The following is a 17745-nucleotide window of genomic DNA, read 5'->3' as shown; positions in this document are numbered from 1 at the left end:
TGTTAGCTTGCTAATCTTTAACATTATTCATACTCATCAACTGCGGGAAAGAAAATGAATTAATTTTCTAGTAAGAAAAAAATCTCTTTTATTGTTTACTCAAGGTTGATTGCACTGCTAGAATATTTGGTCATGGTAACATTAAGTAATAATAGCTTTAAGAAAGCTAGCAGTCTTTTTTCACCACAAAGAGACAGACACAGTGTTAAAGTTGAAAATGAGAATGCTAGTATTGAATTAACTTGATAACATTAGCTTTCATTTTGAAAATCTATAACTTGACTTATTGGCAAATAATGTAACCTAATGCTATTTTACTTCTTTGGTTTACACCAATTCTAAAGAAAAAAAGCTTTTCAGCTGTGAAATGCTAAGTGTTAAGACAGTGTGTAATCTGAGTTGCTAACACTGTTTGGGCCAGGGGTGCTAGTTAGGTGTCCTACGCTGTTCATTTAAACATCAAGAAGATAGTATGTGGTTAAGTGGTGAGTTAACCCAAACAGCACCCAATTGGAAAACGTATCTTTTGTGTAACATAATACTAGCTAAAAGATACTACAATGCACCATAAAACCAAGATGGACTGTTATCAAAAGTACTTTTATTAATTTAGAAAAAACATGATTTGGCTTACTAGCTTAAAATGCAACGCTCATTTACCTTGTTTCGTTCAAACCAGCTCCAGAAAAAGGAAGCTTCTTCACCAGTAACTGCTTTGCTTAGTGAAATAACTTGTTGCTAACACTGCCCTGTGGTGTTGGTTTGGTGTCTTGAAATGTTTATTTTCTACATTTGTGAAGTTGGAGATTGTAATGGTGATTAAACAGCACTCAATTCAAAAGCTACTTTATATTTTAGGTAACATAGTACTAGCTTAAAGATGCTTTAATGCTCCATTAATGACCAGAATTCAGAGTAGGAAGTAAAATAATGTCTTGCTCAATTCACATGGTCTGACTCAGCAATTTTTTTGCATTACGTACTGAGGAATCAATTTTAAAGTTACAGACTCTGATATCTACAATCATATGAGTATATATTTTTAAAGAGCAAACAAAAGTGAAATTTAACTCAAGGATTTGGACAACTGTTTGTACTTTTGAAAACATAAATTCAACCTTGCAATGGTTAGTGACCTACAATTTTTTGCCATAACTTGTTGGCAGACTTTCATACGTGATGAATCCATCTCCACCATAATCATCTCATCTGCTCTCCCTCTCTGTCTGTTGCTTCCTTTGTTCGCAGGTTTCAAGTCATCGCAGATAAGGAGCGTTTTCACACTTTTAATCAGATCATCCCGACGATCTGCTCCCCTGCAACATGCATAGTTCGGCACGGTGTTTTTCCTACCAGAAATTCACCTCAGATCTAATCCCCTTAAGCTCTGCGCTCCACGGGGTGAGTAACTACAGAAAGATTGTGATTGTATGATGCAATGTTGGAGAGACAGAGCGAGAGGTCAAGAGGGCTTGGGGGAGAAATTGTCTTAAGAAACTATTTTAAATTAAAACCTTTGAATTGCAGATGTCCCTTTTTGCATTTCCACTTCACTATCTAGAGAAAGTCTGCTTGTGTTTGCTCTTATAGCCGGTCACCTGCTTTGCATACATTGATTTTAGCAACATTAATCTAACGTAAAAAGCTACAATTCATGCTACAATAGCAGTAACTCCAGATTAAAGACAGATTGTTGATTGGACCAAAGTTTATTGGAACAAAAAGCAAAATAGTCGAATAGTTTTCTCTTTGCAGCAAAAAGGACAGCTTCAATTACCCAGGGAAGTATGAAAATGGCTCCTTCAGGGCACCAGTTCTCCATCTTGCCTGCAGTCATTAATTAGATCTAATCAACACCGCAGGGAAAAGTTACTGTCAGGACTAATTAGCCAAAATGGAGCTTCTGTAATGGGAAACAAATGAACAACAACAGATAACTGTAGCAGCCCGCTTCGTGCTTTATGACTCATTCTTTCTCGGCGGGAGAGATTTTTGGAGCAGAATTATATTCACATTTAATCATCATTTTGGGAGGATGATAGTTTTTTTGGACACTGATAGGTTTTAAATGATGAAATGATCTTGGAAGAGTTAGTCTGCAGTATTTTCTGGTTCTCCTCCAGCACAAACAGACACGCTCACCTCTGCCAGGTTGCCTATTGTGAGCAAACAAGGCCTCAGAGGTCATGAGAAATGTTGGCTTAATCCTTCCTACGTCCTCACACTTCTTCTGAGAGTCAAGGCAAAAAAAAGGAAGCTTTGTTTCTCCCACAGAGCCCGGAACAAAAGGGGTTGGGATTGGGGGGAAAAGGCGTACACACACCACCTGCAATTAAGAGCTTAGAGCTCGTCCTCCCCACACAAAAAAGCCTCAGCGAGCAAGGAGAGGAGAGGAAACGTCAAGATTAGGTGGGAAGTGCTACGAGGGTATTACAAGAATTTGCGAGAATAAAAGACGTTTGTCACAGAATATTACTTACAGGATGCTGGTGGACAGTCACCTTATACCCTGTGGAAGAGTAATAGTGGAGGGTTTGATAATTAGTGGCTATTGTTGACTATTAAGCACTTTAACTACTTTGCATCCCGGTCACACACATCACAAACAATCCACTGTTTGTTTGCCCATATGTTGGCTTGAGTCATTAATACGTGGACATCTGCCAGTGAAGGAAAAGGTGTTAAGCTGTCATGAGAAAAAACATTCATGACTGTACTGCAATGTAAAACAATCCCTTGAATGTACAGTAAAATGTCTGATACAGAACTGAAAGTGTAAACGAAGAAGTTTCCTGCTGATACATTCCTCAACTTTACTGAAAATGCCAACTTCATTACAACGAAATTAGGTCAAAAGCACAGAGTGGAAATTAGAATCAGCCGAGGGAGATGAGATGATTGTAATTAACGTCTCTTCAATCAACTCAAGTGGAAATTATAGGTTTGAGTTTTACGTTTATTACTGAGCTCCGAAGACCTTTTTTTGGTTTCATAATATCACTTCCACTCGCTCAGAGCACTTTATAGACAGAAGGCTGAACAACTTAGTGAAACTTATTTTGCTAGGGCACATTTTTTACACAAAGTTTCCTTTAATTAAAGCTCCTGTGAGGAACTCCCACTTGGTGTCAATTTCATGTCGATTGTTGAGCTGTCATGTTTAACGCTTTGCTTAGCTCATCTCATGCATGTGCTAGTCGTGTTTCTTGACAAGAAACCTGAAGTTTAGGGTGCGGAGTTAGCATACTGGTCAAGTTGCGCGCCCATGTAGCAGGTGGCCCGGGCTCGAATCCACCCTGCGGCCTCTTTCCCGCATGTCATTCCCCCACCCTCTCCCAGTTTCCTACATTATCCACTGTCCTCTCCTCTATCACTAAAGGTGTAAAAGCCAAAAAATCTAACTTAAAAAAAAAAAAAAAAGAAACCTTAAGTTTAAATGTCTACTATACAACTCACAATGAACCTAAAGTTAGGAAAATGTATTAAAAGGCTGCTTAGGCAGTGTGCTTTTAGTCACCTTGCCTGACACGCAGAAGTGACAGGAATATAGAAAATTATATAGAAATGTTCAATCTTCTCTCCAGTAGCCTTATTAATTTTTTGTAGGTCGTATGGATGCACGAGTATCTATTTCAGTCTATTTCTTTACCCACTAAAATTTCCTCTAAGAGGCTTTAAATCAGTTTCCCTTCAAACTCAGTTTTGGCGATGACCAAGCGGCAACCTCCGGTCTCAAGATATGAAGCCCATGCAGAAGTGTTATAAACTGCAGTTCATCGAGCATCCGCTTGAGGCTTGCTGCTGAAAAAATGGTAACCACATACACACCGATTCAAAAAAGACGATCTTTGCAGCATTAATAAACATGTTTACAGCCTGGTACAAAAAACGGCTTGGCCCTACGTAGCTAATTTCTCTCTCGGCGCACACTGTACAGAGTTGAATTTTTTTCTAACGTGACGGTTCAGAAGATAGTGAGATAACGAGTTTTTCCCATTTAAGGACATGACTGACTTGAATGACAGGCGGGAACACTGTAGCTGTTGGCTAGGAGGCTCAAACCCCGCCTCTTTACCTCACTCTAAGTTATGTTGAGTTCAGCATTACCAATATGGCTCCCGCCAACGATTGGCTCCCAAACAGCACTCAGGAACAGATGGGTGACGCCATGGATACTGCTTCCATTATTTATACAGTCTATGGCGAAGACACATAAATGCTGGCAAACGGAGCCCCCTGTGGGTACACGAAAGTATTGCACAGGTGAATTTATTAAGTATACACAAAAAAGTTGCCAGGTTGTAAATGTCACAACGTAAAGAAAGCATGATAACCCATGGATATATTATAAATCAATTTATGTGAGGAAAAAATATTGTAATACATTTGTTAATTGAAGTTGTATGGTATAAAGGGGTATGTGGTATCTCTTTTTGCTGCTCTCGCATTTTGTGCATGTGTGTTTGGAGTGATCTACTGATCTTTAAACCAGGCTAAAAGGTGTGCAATTATACATCATTATCTAATAATACTGGAGACACTGTATCTGTTTCTTTTAACACTATCTTGTCAGTCTGCAAGTACATGAACACGGGTCTACCAGGGTGTTTTCAGGGGTCTGCTCCAGGGGTGGCACTGCATGGCGCCTGGTCCCGGATCATTTATAAACCCACACTCAGATCCATGCTGGTAGCCCCCCGGAGCAGCCGGGGTCCTGCTGTGGGTGTGGGTGGCAGCATCGTTCCCAACAGAAGCTGTAGGATGTGGACCAAGCCAGGCGTGTAATCCCTCTCTCAGAGCAGGGACGCACCATCGGCGCAGGAAAATAAATATAGTAGGGTGATGCGCTGTATGAGGGCGATAGGGGAGAGGCTATTACGAAGACGAGAGGGAACATTTGAGACGAGGAGTTGATGCTGTGACTTTTTACTGTTTTTAGGAGTATGATTTGGGTGACAAAGTAACTTCTCTATGACATTCAAACTATGTAGTCTTTGTAAAAAAACATGTTTATGCTGAATTCAAGAATTGACTTCATGCACATGCAGAATTGAAAGTTTTTAATTCTTTAACAGTGCTCACATTCTGCTTTGCAATAACCCTCACACTACTTTAGGTCACTCTTTCCTAATTCAGATAGATTATCCCATTCCCCCTCAGTGACACACTGTTTCTCATTCAGTGTGTCATGAGTCAGCTATCCTCTACCAGTGTGCACTCTTGTCAGGGTGACCGAATGCCAGCTTTCTCTTCTGTCTGAGGCTCATTTGAAATTCAAATATTGTCTCATTGCTAAGCCTTGATGATATTGACTTTCACTTACTCTTGAGTGGCAACAGGATACATTAAGTGCTGGATTGTTGTTGTTTTGGGGTTTTTTTACCCTGAAAGTATGTTTAAATGCATCATAGCCTGTTCTGGCCTGGATTTGCAGGAAATTACAACTTTTGTGGAAAATAAGATCAAGTTTCCACTAAATCTGCAAAAAAAACCTAAAATGAAGCTCCTATTGTGTTAATACATTAACTTATTTTCAATCATTATACCTTCAATTCAGAGAAACAAACTTTTGTTGCATCCCCTCAAAGATTTGTACCAAATCAGTGTCTTCTTTTAGCCCTTAAACATGAACATATTAGTCACTTTGACACCATGAAGAGAAGTGTTCAGTGCAGGGGCGTCTGTGCTCCACTAGATGGAGTACTACATCATTACATGAACCGACATGCTGTAAGGATTTTATCATAAAATGTTTAAAGATTAACACAAATTGATCTCAGGACACTTGAGTACTACATTTAAGCAACAATCAGTGTTTGGATGACTGAATGAGGAAAAAGTATTACATGCTGTACAATTAGATTTTTTTTTTTTTTTAAATCTCTTTATTGGGTTTTTTCTTTTTCCACATACAAATTGCAAAAGTCTGAGACATTATTATCCATGCCTCAAACTAACATACAAAAAAACTAAATAATGAATAAATGAAAACCAAAGGATATACAAAACACAAGTAAAATAAAATAAAATACCAAAACAATAACATAAATTTTGATTTAAATAGTAATAATACTACAACAATACAACAATACAACTTGGAGGATGTCAAGTGCACTAGATTTTGCTAAGTTATTATTTTTTCATGGGGTTGTTTTTGTTTTTGTGGTCTATAAACGGCTGCCATATTGAGTAAAACATATTTATCTTTCCTCCCAGGGTGAATTTTATTTTCTCTAACTGCAAATGCTTCATTACTTTATTCATTAAAGCTAGATAAATTGTAGGTTTTTTTTGTTTCCAGTTCAGCAGAATTATTCTTCTTGCTAACAGCGTCACAAAGCATATCACATTCTTCTGGTTGTTTGGTAAAGAGAGCTCCATAGCATCTGTCCCAACCCCAAATATTGCAAGAACTGGGTCTGGTTTGATATGTTTCTGAAAAATCTCTGATAAACTTTGGAATATTTTGGTCCAGTAGGTGGCGATGAAAAAAAATCATCAAAAGTCATTGAAGGATAAATAATTCAGTGTTCGTCTTATCTATGACTTCTTGATGTTTTTGCCCCCAATTCGATCATGTGTTCTGCATATCTTGAAGATATGCACGTACAACTGTGTTAATATTGTCAGACAAGTGAATGAGCATTTTATGAATGTTGCAGAAATGTGTACTTGAAGAAATCATGAATACACTACATATGGTTGATACATTTAAATCAAACTTCTGTGTAGTTTGGATTGTTGGATTGGATCAGATTATTTGATAATGTACTGCTCACTGTAATTCTAGGGTAATCTAAAATCCGTTGTCTGGATTAATTTGATTTCTGTTTGGTCAACCAATATGGAAGAAACTGGCCATGTCTAACCTACATTTGGAAAACAGGGAAATATTCTTTTACAGTGTGTGTTTATTTCCCTTTTCACCTCTGACTGGATTAAGGTGGGTGTGGTTTGAGATGGAAAACATTGGTGTAATAATTGAATGGACTGCAAAGAGTTCAGTGACATTTGACTTTGCAAAGCTTGTGTGTTTGACTCCCACTATTTATTTTTCAATGTCTAACTTTAAGTGTTACTTAAAGCCTCATTTGTCTTCCATAAGATTCTAAATCATGTTTCAAAGAGTTGGAAGGATTAATATGCTTCAGCTAAATGTTAGTTGGGGGCCAGTAAAAACATTTTAGGCTTAACGCCAACAGCCAGCAGTGAAATTTATATTATTTATATTTAAATCAAAAGCTGGACTCTCGCAAAATACAGTGTTTGAACTTGTAATTTTAACTCCTCTAACATGTATATGAAAAAAGATGTACTGATAAAGCACCAGACCTGCTTGAGACAACTGTGCAACACCAATATGAAAAGGAGGTTGAACTAATTATATGTTTTTTAAAAAGCGTCATTAGTGAAATTATATAGAGTTACATCAGTGCATGACATGAAAGGGCAACATCAGCCCTAGAGACACTCAGAGGATTCTCTACAGGCTGCACTTGCAACATCATCATAAACAACATTGGGGGTTGGGAGGAGGGGGTATTCTGTCAATAAAAGCAGAGACATAAAAATCTAATTACATCTGTTTTAATGAGTTTATACATGCACCAAACACAAAGTCTGTCATACAAATTGTACAAGGTGAGCTCAATCGAGAGTCAAAGTACAAACTGTGTTTAATCATCAGCAGTAAAAGGGTTTATTCTGGGAGAGGTGACACAGCTATAAACGGACACTAACTCACGATGCTATCATATCTTCAGAGCACACTTTCAGTCACTTAGATACAGTACATAGCAAACATAACATTTATGCAATTTAATTGCCAGCCTGACTCTGCAAGATTCAGATTTTTTTAATGACTTAATATTTAAAAAAAAGATGGAATAAGCATAAATCTATTTAAATGTGCTTAATGTGATTATCTGCACTATTAGATGTTTGAACATGTTTTTACACATATGCACTGCGAAAACTCAGAAAGAAAGAAAGAAAGAAAGAAAGAAAGAAAAGTTGTTTTTTTAAGGGTGGGTTACCGTTTTCAGGCACTGTTTCTTCTAAACCAGATACAAATATACATCCTCAAACTACATGCACACAATGAAACACCTACTTTTGAGCATAGCTGGCTTATCCAAAAAACCACATGACTGAATATTAGTATATCCAGCTCACTATGAGAAGACACTATATCTCAAAATGCTCAAATTGAACTTTGTAATCTTATTTCAGGTACAAGATGGTCTTAAACCTAGAGAAGTGCCACTATAATACAACTCAAATTAAGGTGAATAGAAGTTAACATGAAATGTATTAGTGCAAAAAAAAAATTTTGAGTGAAAAAATACCAATTATTAGCATTCCTGTCTTATTCTGAAACACTAGGCTTTAAAATACTGGTCAAATATTGATTAAAATAAGTTTTCCCTGCTAATGTTAAGATCACAGTTTTCTAAATATTAAGTCTGATTTCAAGAAATCTTACCAAGCAAATTTTCACTTGTTCTATTCGCAGATTTTTCAAGGTAAAAGTACCTTGTCTTTGGAGGGGCATTTTTTTCCAGTGTGCTAACGGAAATGTAGAATCAAGACCTCACACTGCATTCTGGGATTTGTTCTCATTAGCTACCATTTCACAACAGAATTAACCACCTCATAGCTAACATTACAATTTCATAGCGTTACATAACACAATAAGGAGGGTCTAAATCAATTCTGTAGCCAGAACTTGTGTAAGAGTAATGCTAGCAAGAAAGTGACTGTATGCTAATGTTACCCATTGACTAGCAACAGCATTTAGAAGAAAAGAAATGCAACATTGTCAACATTATGCTGGATTTCATTGCATATACGATAGCCATTAGCTAGCTTGAGACAGGAGCTAACACAAGTATTCCACTATTCCTCAGTAAACATCACAGTTTCTTAATGTGACTTGACAAGAAGGACATCAAGTTACTGCAAGCTAGTAATTCGATTTCAGTCCAGCTTCTTCCAGCTGAGACTCATAGCTAAGGTGAAGGCCTATCTCCCTCCCAAGGATTTAGAGAGAGTGGTACATGCCTTTATTACTTCTAGGCTTGATTATTATTTTTTTAAAGTTATATTTTTTGGGCTTTTTGCCTTTATTATATAGGACAGCTGAAGAGAGACAGGAAATGTGGGGAGCAGAGAGCAGGGGAAGACATGCAGGAAATGGTCGACCAGTCAGGAATCGAACCAGCGACCCCTGCGACAAGGACTGTAGCCTCTGTATGTGGGGCGCTTAGACCGCTAAGCCACCAGCGCCCCTTTCTAGGCTTGATTATTGTAATTCTTTGTATGTGGGCTTAGACATGTCGCCTATTCAGCGCCTGCAGCTTGTTCAAAATGGGGCTGCTCGCCTCCTGACTGGCAGGAAAAAGAGGGAGCACATCACACCTGTGCTGCGTGCTCTCCACTGGCTCCCAGTCCGTCACAGGTTTGATTTTAAGATTGCGCTTCTAACGTACAAGGCCCTAAATGGATTGGCACCATCCTACTTGACTGATCTTCTCCATGTTCACAACCCAGCTCGAGCACTGAGGTCAACAAACCAGCTGCTCCTGGATGTGCCTAAAACAAGGCTTAAAACCCGGGGGGACCGAGCCTTTGCAGCAGCGGCCCCCAAGCTCTGGAATAGCTTGCCACTCCATTAAAATCGTCCCCAACTGTTGAATGTTTTAAATCTTTGTTGAAGACCCATCTGTTCTCTTTGGCCTTCTCCTCGTGAGGAGGACATTAATATCCTGATATGTTGTGTTGTTTATTGTTGTCATGTACTTTTTACTTTTTATCTTGTAAAGCACTTTGGCCAACACTGGCTGTTTTATATTTCTCTTTTTTTATATATATATATTTTTTGGGCTTTTTACACCTTTATTGATAGAGGGAGAGGACAGTGGATAGTGTAGGAAACTGGGAGAGAGTGGGGGAATGACATGCGGGAAAGGAGCCACAGGCTGGATTTGAACCCGGGCCGCCCGCTACATGGGCGCACAACTTAACCAGTAGGCCAAGTCTGTGCCCAACACTGGTTGTTTTAAATAACAAATAGCTAAGCAATTTCATTGATTACTCATAGACCCTGAAAACTCTGCAGCAGTTATTTGTCCATTCAGGGGAACTGCAAGCACAGGGTTTGTCTTTACCTGCCCCTGATTTATCTTCCAACCATGTTTCATAAACAGCAACATCCATTATGCCATGAGAGACAAATCACACTACTTCATTTGTGAATCTTAGCTTGGATCTCAAATGTATTTTGACTAAGCAGCATGGGGGGAACGGGTAATAAGCAGCAGAGGGGAACCGTGCTTTAAACATTGCGGATGCTGTTATCACCAATAGGTGTCATTCTGTTCCCATTACGTGTTATTTCTACCTGTCACATTCACAAATTGCTCCTCTAATGCTGTTTTATTAAACTGGAGTGGAATCGTGTGGTGACTGAGTGTGAACAATGTATTCAGTATTCTCTGCGTGTCCATGATCCAACAGTCCAGCTCTGAGTACACAGCTTCTCCCCTCAAGAATGTAGCTATAGTGCCCCATTGTCCAAGGGCACAAGCTGAATGACAACTACTTTGGTACTCTACAGGACAATACCAATGTTGTCTTTTAACTCATGCGATCTCATTTTGTTACAAATCCACGATACCTCACGGTCATAACTAAAGCACTAGAGAACAGTGCTGCAGAGAAGCTACCATTCCAGACATCCAGTTCTCCTTTGACTTCTGTATCCTGTACAAATCTTAACAATAGCTAAGTCTCTTGTATCTTGGAGATTGTAGTTTGATAAAATTTCCAATCGGCGCTTCATTTGCTAGCTTTTTTTTCAAGACTTTCATCAATTTTTTTCAAATCAAGAACAAATTTTTAGAGGAATTTTGGAAATATGTTGATCTGTCCATTTGCCATAAGTCAGATGATAAAATCCAAAAAATGAATGCCCATTTTTGCCCATGCAGTGCTTTCCACTACAGAGTCACATCTGCTTTTAAAGCAGTGCAGCCTGGGGGCTTGAAGAGCACCACCATCTAGTATTGGTTTTTTCCCTTCTCTCTCTCTCTCTCTCTCTGTCTCTCGCCGATATCCGATACCAGGATCGGATCAGTGCATCCCTAGTAATAAGTCTTCAGTGTATAAGAGTGTTTCTCATTAGGCCAACTATATTGCTTCAAGAAGTACTGTTCTACAGGGGAAATTGTCATAGATTCTGAGTTTGCATTAAATGACATCTAAGCTAGGTCTTGATAGTTTATCTACAACCTGTTGAACCAATAAAAACTCAACATGATTTGTATGTCTGATTGTAAAATCTGGACACTCAAAAGTGTCCTGGTGTGGCTTTTGGAATTTGGACCAATGGAGAGTTTCCACACTGTTTTTTTCCTCTGGTCCACTACTCTTTGTAAGCATGCCAGCACTAGTTGTCACTGACAGCCAGTCCTTTTCAACTCATTTCTATGCCAGTCACAAACAGGGCGGCACAGAAAGGATTGAGGAACAGAAAGGGGCTCAGTTGAGTGACTACCATGGGCAGCCATACCAACAGCCCCCTCCTCTTTTTTCTTTCTCCCCTGCAGAACAATGTGTCAGTGTTTAACTGTGCCAGATTCACTGAGAGAGTTGCCCTGCGTTTATTTATGAGTGTATCCACAAGGTCGTGCAGCAATCGCCCTACATTTGACACAGTCTTTAAATGGTCACATCAGCAGACAGATAATCAGTGAGATAAAGAAGAGCATCCTCCATGCCAACTCGGGGAGGGGTGGAGGTGGCGTTGGGGTTGAAAGGGTGAAGGGAGGGGTGTATATAAATGGAGGCCAATGGGCATTCACAATCCCACGGTCTGTTTGTGCTTCATCACTAGCTGCTTTCAAACCCAGAGAGCCTGCAGACATGGCGTTCAACGGAACCTGGAAGGTCGATCGCAGCGAAAACTATGACAAGTTCATGGAGGAAATGGGTGAGCTTTTGGTAGTGTAGACCACAGTGAATATCTGAGTCACGTTAAGTTACATAGCTCTATTTTTTTTATCTATTACAGGCATATTTTCATGTTTATTTAGAAGGGCCAATTTTGAAAAGAGTCTACTTCCAAAGCATTTACTTTTGAAGTATTACCAGTTCACTTTTAAATCTTAAAAAGTAGGTTGTGGTTTGAAAAATGTTGCATTTGACAGCTTTTTTTCAGTTTGATTGTCTTTATCCGACGTCGTCAATGAATTGGCAAAAACGCCTTCCTCTTAAAAACTAAAAAAACTTAGTGAAGAGTTGTTTAAATGTGCATAAAAGGTGCATTACAGAAACACAATCCAAGGTGAGTCTTCAAAATGTTTACAGGCCTGATTTGGTCCATAAGTCCCCTGTTGATTGGGTCTGATCTGAGCTATGATGGCAATCTGTGTGACCGTATCATGTCTTTCCATACAGTTGGACATTGCTGTATGAGTGATAAATAGTACAGCGATGTGTTGGTATGTTTGAGTTGTTTACGGTGCAACCCATATAAATAGCAGCAGCTACATTCAGATCTTTTTTTGGACTTGGCCACAGACTGATACCTGGCAAACGAACAAGTGAAGACGTCGCATACAAACTGAGCTGAGGATGTAAAGGAGTGAACGTTTACTTCAATACCCCTCATTTTTTCATGTTTTGTTGTTTTTCTGTTTAACCATCAAGGTATTAACATCATGAAGCGCAAGCTAGCAGAGCATGACAACCTGAAGATCACCATCGAGCAGACTGGAGACAAGTTCCAGATCAAGGAGTCCAGCACTTTCCGCACCAAGGACATCGACTTCTCCCTGGGCGTCCAGTTTGACTACACCTTGGCTGATGGCACTGAAGTCTCAGTAAGTACCATGAAGTTTAAAACTTCTAATATAAATGTATAAAGATATAAACTTTTCCCAAAGTGCTTCACAGAATAACAGAGACAGAAAACAACAGCAATGTTAAAATTATAAAAAGGCATGATTTAAAAAAAGAAATACTTAGAAAATAAAAGAAAATCAACACAGTAAAATTTATAAAATAAGTAAGAGTGGAAAGAAAAGTTAAAAATAAGGTAGTTAACAAGATCAGATGAACACAAGAAATAAATAGATAAGTATATAATAAATTTTTATAAATAAGTTAAATAAATACATGTTAAAACAATGGTTTAGATAATAATGATTTTAATAATAATGATTTTAATAATAATAATAATAATAATAATAATAATAATAATAATAATAATAATAATAATGCAGTCCAGGGCTGAAATAAACTACTCCAAATTAAAAGCTAGATTAAAAAGGTAAGTCTTAAGTTTACTTTTAAAAACACCCAGAGAGCTCGCCGCCCTGATGTCCAGATGCAGAGAGTTCCACAGCCTAGGGGCATAAAAACAGAATAATCACTCTACTTTGGCAAAGAACTTAGTGGATGGAAGAGAAAATCTACACTAATGCAACACAACATAAGACACTGTTTATGTTTTCAAACAGGGAACATGGGTGATGGAGGGTGATGTCCTGAAAGGCAAATTCACCAGGAAAGACAACAGTAAGGTCCTGACCACCACCAGAGCTCTGGTAGGAGGAGAGCTGGTGCAGGTCAGTGAGCCTAGAAGCATTTTAAAATCAACAATATGTAATGTGTTAATGTATAAGTGTCTCCATAACCCAACACACCTCTGTCTTTTCCCCACAGACTTACAACTATGAAGGAGTGGATGCTAAGAGGATTTTCAAGAAGCAGTAACCTCCAGTTAGAAGTTTGTCTTTTATTTTTATATAGATGACACAATATAGATTTGATGGTTTTTTGTTTTTTTTTTTCTAACAAGGCTAAGTCAAGTGTACTCCAATGGGATTCAACTTTACATACCTCAAAAAATGTTAAATTCTCAAAAAAAATGTAAAACTGTACAGTAATTATGTTCCAGTTAAAGCCCAAATTAAAACTTTAAACACAAAATCAACACGAGAGGGCGACGAGTGAAGTACAGAAAAAGTCAAAGGAGTGTAGGTGCAAGGAATTTGCAGGAGAAACGGCATCACCGTGCCAGTCTGTGTGCCTTAAAAGACCCTTAACAACCAGTAGCCCAGAGATGGCAAAACACACTGAAGGTATTTAACCATGAGGAACTGTTCTGTTCTTTCTAAGCCCAGATTTTTAGTTGAAATTTATGTTTCCATTCAGTAAGAAAAATGTTAAATATTTCAGCGGTAGCATATCTTTCAAGGAACATCGCTTGTTGTCAACAGCTTAAGAGGAACTACTTTTTCAAGGCAACCTAGTTCCAGCTCATGTTTTAAAGCAAGGTCATATTTTACGTGAATATAGCTGGTGTTGAATCTTCAAAGCCATTTTTTAAGTTTAAAGCAGCTGAAATTATTTTCTCTAAGTTTGATTAGAATGTAGTGACAATATATATAAAAATGGGGCATTAAAACACAAAAAAGTACATCTAGATCAAAAGAGAGACAATTGTGGATAATGTAAAGAAAATTACCCTTTTAACATCTCCAACAGTTGAGTAAATTTTCACTTTTTTCATGTGCTGTTAACAGCCTCAGAACATCAGAATTTACCCCAACACTACTTCATTAAGCAACACAATAATTACACAACAAAAGGTAAAGTATTGTACATTGTCTTCAGTTGTTGGTGAAAAAGTCAATTTGCACTAATGGTCCTTTATTGTAGTCTGTAACAATAAAGCATTTTTTGTCACTTGATTCTCTTTTTTAGTGTCTTTTATTTGTTTATTTTTTAATTTTTACACATTTAAGAATAAGATGTTTGTAATGTGAGTTACGCAAGTCTAAGTGTTGTTCCAAAAGTCACCAAACTTGCAAGTCATGTTCCCGCCAGGTCAGAAAATGAAATTATCAAGCAGATCACAGCAACCACAGAGATTATCTCTGCCTGATTGTGCTTTATGAGTCTTGTAACTTATCAACTTCTTTATCAAGGGAAGGATTTTGAGGAAGAGCCATATCACGATGGGCATACAAGACTGTGCTTTAAAGCTTCCTCTGCACAGTGTGACCACAGTCAGGTCACATGACAGCAGCAGAGTCTTGTGCTGTCATGTGCTGGCCTTTGGGTGATATCCTCAGCAGGAGAACATACTGGTAAATATGTGGATTTCTCACATGATGGGGTAGTAGAAAGATTGTGGATAATGGGCCTCATTCATTGTAAAAATGTTAAAGTCTTGCTAACCAGTGGTGTAAGGAAAAGGAAAACGTATGTGTGCAGTGAACATGCCTGACCACAAGAGGGCAGCAAATGCTTGCATTTGTTGAAAAGCAGCAAGAGAACTGGAGTATTTCATGGGTGACCACTTTATGATCTTACAATTTAATGTTCTTTTGACCAACTTAAAGAATCATCAATGTATCAATAGAAATAAAATGGTTAATCAGGGGTCCCAGTTTCATTGTAAAAATAGTCAAGCATGCAAATGTATTTCTTTATGTGTATATTATTTGCAACAAAATTTTAACTTAAGTGGACAAGAAAAATGAACAAATCTAGAAATACAAAAAAAAAAAAAAATTTAAAGGTTGATATCTCAATAATCACAATTCCAATATATGCCATTAAAAAAAATTATGCCGCAGATTTTTAATATTTTTCAGTGCAATTATCATGATTGTTTTGACAACATTTTTTTAAATGATAAATTACAATATTCAATAACTGCCAATCCCTGATGTATTCACCAGCATCTGCATTTTAAATAGATCAGAAATCTCATCTAAACCCAGCTGATGACTAAAACAGTGAAGCTATTGTCTCTACAGCCACTGATCCAGTCCTGGACGGTCTGAGATGATGTCTTGGATCAATTGATCCTGGACCCCCTGCTGAGCCTTGAGTGGCACTCTCTTTCATGGAGGTATAAACCCGCTGGCACAAGGTTAATCTGGCTAAGGCAGGGCTGCTTTGAACACCAGTTTGCCCCTGAATCCACCATGGGGAGTAAAGTCCTGTGAGACCCCTCAGATGCTGAGGCTGGAAGACTGTGAGCCTGCAGATTTCAGTGCTAAATGTGGGTTGGTGGGCCTTTTTTTCCTTTGGGCTCACATTCACAGTACAATTTCATGCTTTCTATCTTAAAATGATTAAAAACAGTGAGACTATTTCATGACATATCAGGGGAAAGTATTGCACCCTTAGTCTACAGTGCTGTATTTATTTGAGAAATGTTGTTTCTGTTTGATTTGCAGTGGTGGAAACTAAATACATTTACTCCTATTCTTAAAGCTCCTGTCGTGAACTTTGTTAACAGATTGTGTTAGGACAAATTTAAACCTCTTATATCTTTGCTGATTTTTTCTTGTACATCCATAAATCATATTTTTAAACAAAAAATGGTATCCTGTTGACTGTCAACACTTTGGAAAAAATAATGTAAATGTAAAAGAAAGGCTGTTTTGGTGAAATTAAATCACTTCGACATACACCTACCCCATGCCAGTAGCTTAAGATACTAAAAATAACTATATAGAAATAATCAAACTCTATGCAGATTATGTAATTTGCTCTTGGAGGTCATACCTAGGTATTAGAATTGATTTCAGTCCATTTCTTAACCAGATAAAAAATCCTCACAGGAGCTTTAAATACAATACTAAGTTATTTCTGCTGTACTAGAGTATTTTCTACACCTGCCCTACAACAAGACAGAGAAAATGTAATTTCAATCGAATTACATTTATCTTTAAAAGGCATAGTGAATGGTTACTTATCAGAATAAAATATTGAAAACATTATATTAATCATTTATAAAATGTGCAGTTTAGTTATAGATTAAACTACTTAACTGTGTATCAATTAGTTAAAATTAGCTCAAATGACATCACTTAGTGTAGCAGGTTTTTACCCATTAAAACCAATGATCCAGTTACAACAATAATGTCTGATATAAATATCTTTTGATATTTGAACCATAATAATAATAATAATAATAATACATTTTATTTATAAAAGCGCTTTAAAAGATTATCCAAGCGCTTTACAGGAAAATACAATTATACAATAGGAAAGCAAAAGGAAAACACTGCAAAAAAACAAAGAAAAGCAAGGCAGTAAAATAAAACAAAACAAGAAAAAAAATCAATCAATTATAGTTTAAAAGCCTTTCTAAATAGGTGTGTTTTGAGTCCGGATTTGAATTTGGTGAGTGAGGGAGAGAATCTGAGGTTTAAATGTGCGTAACTAAATGCTTATCGGTTAGCAGATTTTATTCGTCATTCATGAGCATATTAAATGTATATCAGTAGTAAAATCTTTATCATAAGTACTTCAGAGCAGCATTGGTAGATTTACGCGACACTTTCGTTAATAACGTAGTTTCAACATACTGCTATAGACACAGCAACACACAGTTCCTGCAAACCAGCATCTGCCTTCCTGTTGTAGTTAGATAAGTGTAGCCCAAAGCGAAATAGCACAGGAGTGAAGTAGCTTTACTTTTAGCTAGGCAGTGTTACATTTACCCTATAAGGAAACCTGAAGGACAGGGGTTGAAAAAAAGCATCCATTTTCTGGAAGATGCTGTAGCAATTATTACCCCACAGACATCCACTAATTCTATCAAAGGATAGACGCATAAAGGAATTTGGCTCAAAATAAAAAAATAAATGGGAGTAATTTATCAGATGTAAAACGATTTTTAAATAGAAATAGAACTCATGGACTCGCACTCAAACA

At 37.6% G+C, this 17745-nt stretch overlaps 1 protein-coding gene across 5 annotated transcripts in view; it reads left to right on the top strand.

Annotated features, from left to right (window-relative positions):
* The window catches only part of LOC117807548 (fatty acid-binding protein, intestinal-like), a 45220-nt gene extending 30461 nt beyond the window's left edge, over nucleotides 1–14759 (top strand). The window contains exons 1-6 of one of the 5 annotated variants that reach the window (XM_034676872.1): nucleotides 380–485; nucleotides 1249–1401; nucleotides 11897–11992; nucleotides 12712–12884; nucleotides 13524–13631; nucleotides 13729–14759. In XM_034676872.1, the coding sequence (XP_034532763.1) occupies nucleotides 11926–11992; nucleotides 12712–12884; nucleotides 13524–13631; nucleotides 13729–13779 (399 nt within the window). In that variant the 5' untranslated portion in view covers nucleotides 380–485; nucleotides 1249–1401; nucleotides 11897–11925 and the 3' untranslated portion in view covers nucleotides 13780–14759. Of the gene's footprint in view, nucleotides 1–378; nucleotides 486–799; nucleotides 816–1248; nucleotides 1402–11896; nucleotides 11993–12253; nucleotides 12347–12711; nucleotides 12885–13523; nucleotides 13632–13728 lie in introns of those variants that run through there. The other 4 variants (XM_034676873.1, XM_034676874.1, XM_034676875.1 and 1 more) reach the window with 4 other exon arrangements.
* The last annotated feature ends 2986 nt before the right edge of the window (nucleotides 14760–17745 follow it).

This window comes from Notolabrus celidotus, chromosome 23, assembly GCF_009762535.1.
Source record: "Notolabrus celidotus isolate fNotCel1 chromosome 23, fNotCel1.pri, whole genome shotgun sequence".
Taxonomy (NCBI): domain Eukaryota; kingdom Metazoa; phylum Chordata; class Actinopteri; order Labriformes; family Labridae; genus Notolabrus; species Notolabrus celidotus.
Note: the sequence above shows the minus strand (reverse complement) of the source record. Positions and strands in the feature narration are given on the sequence as shown.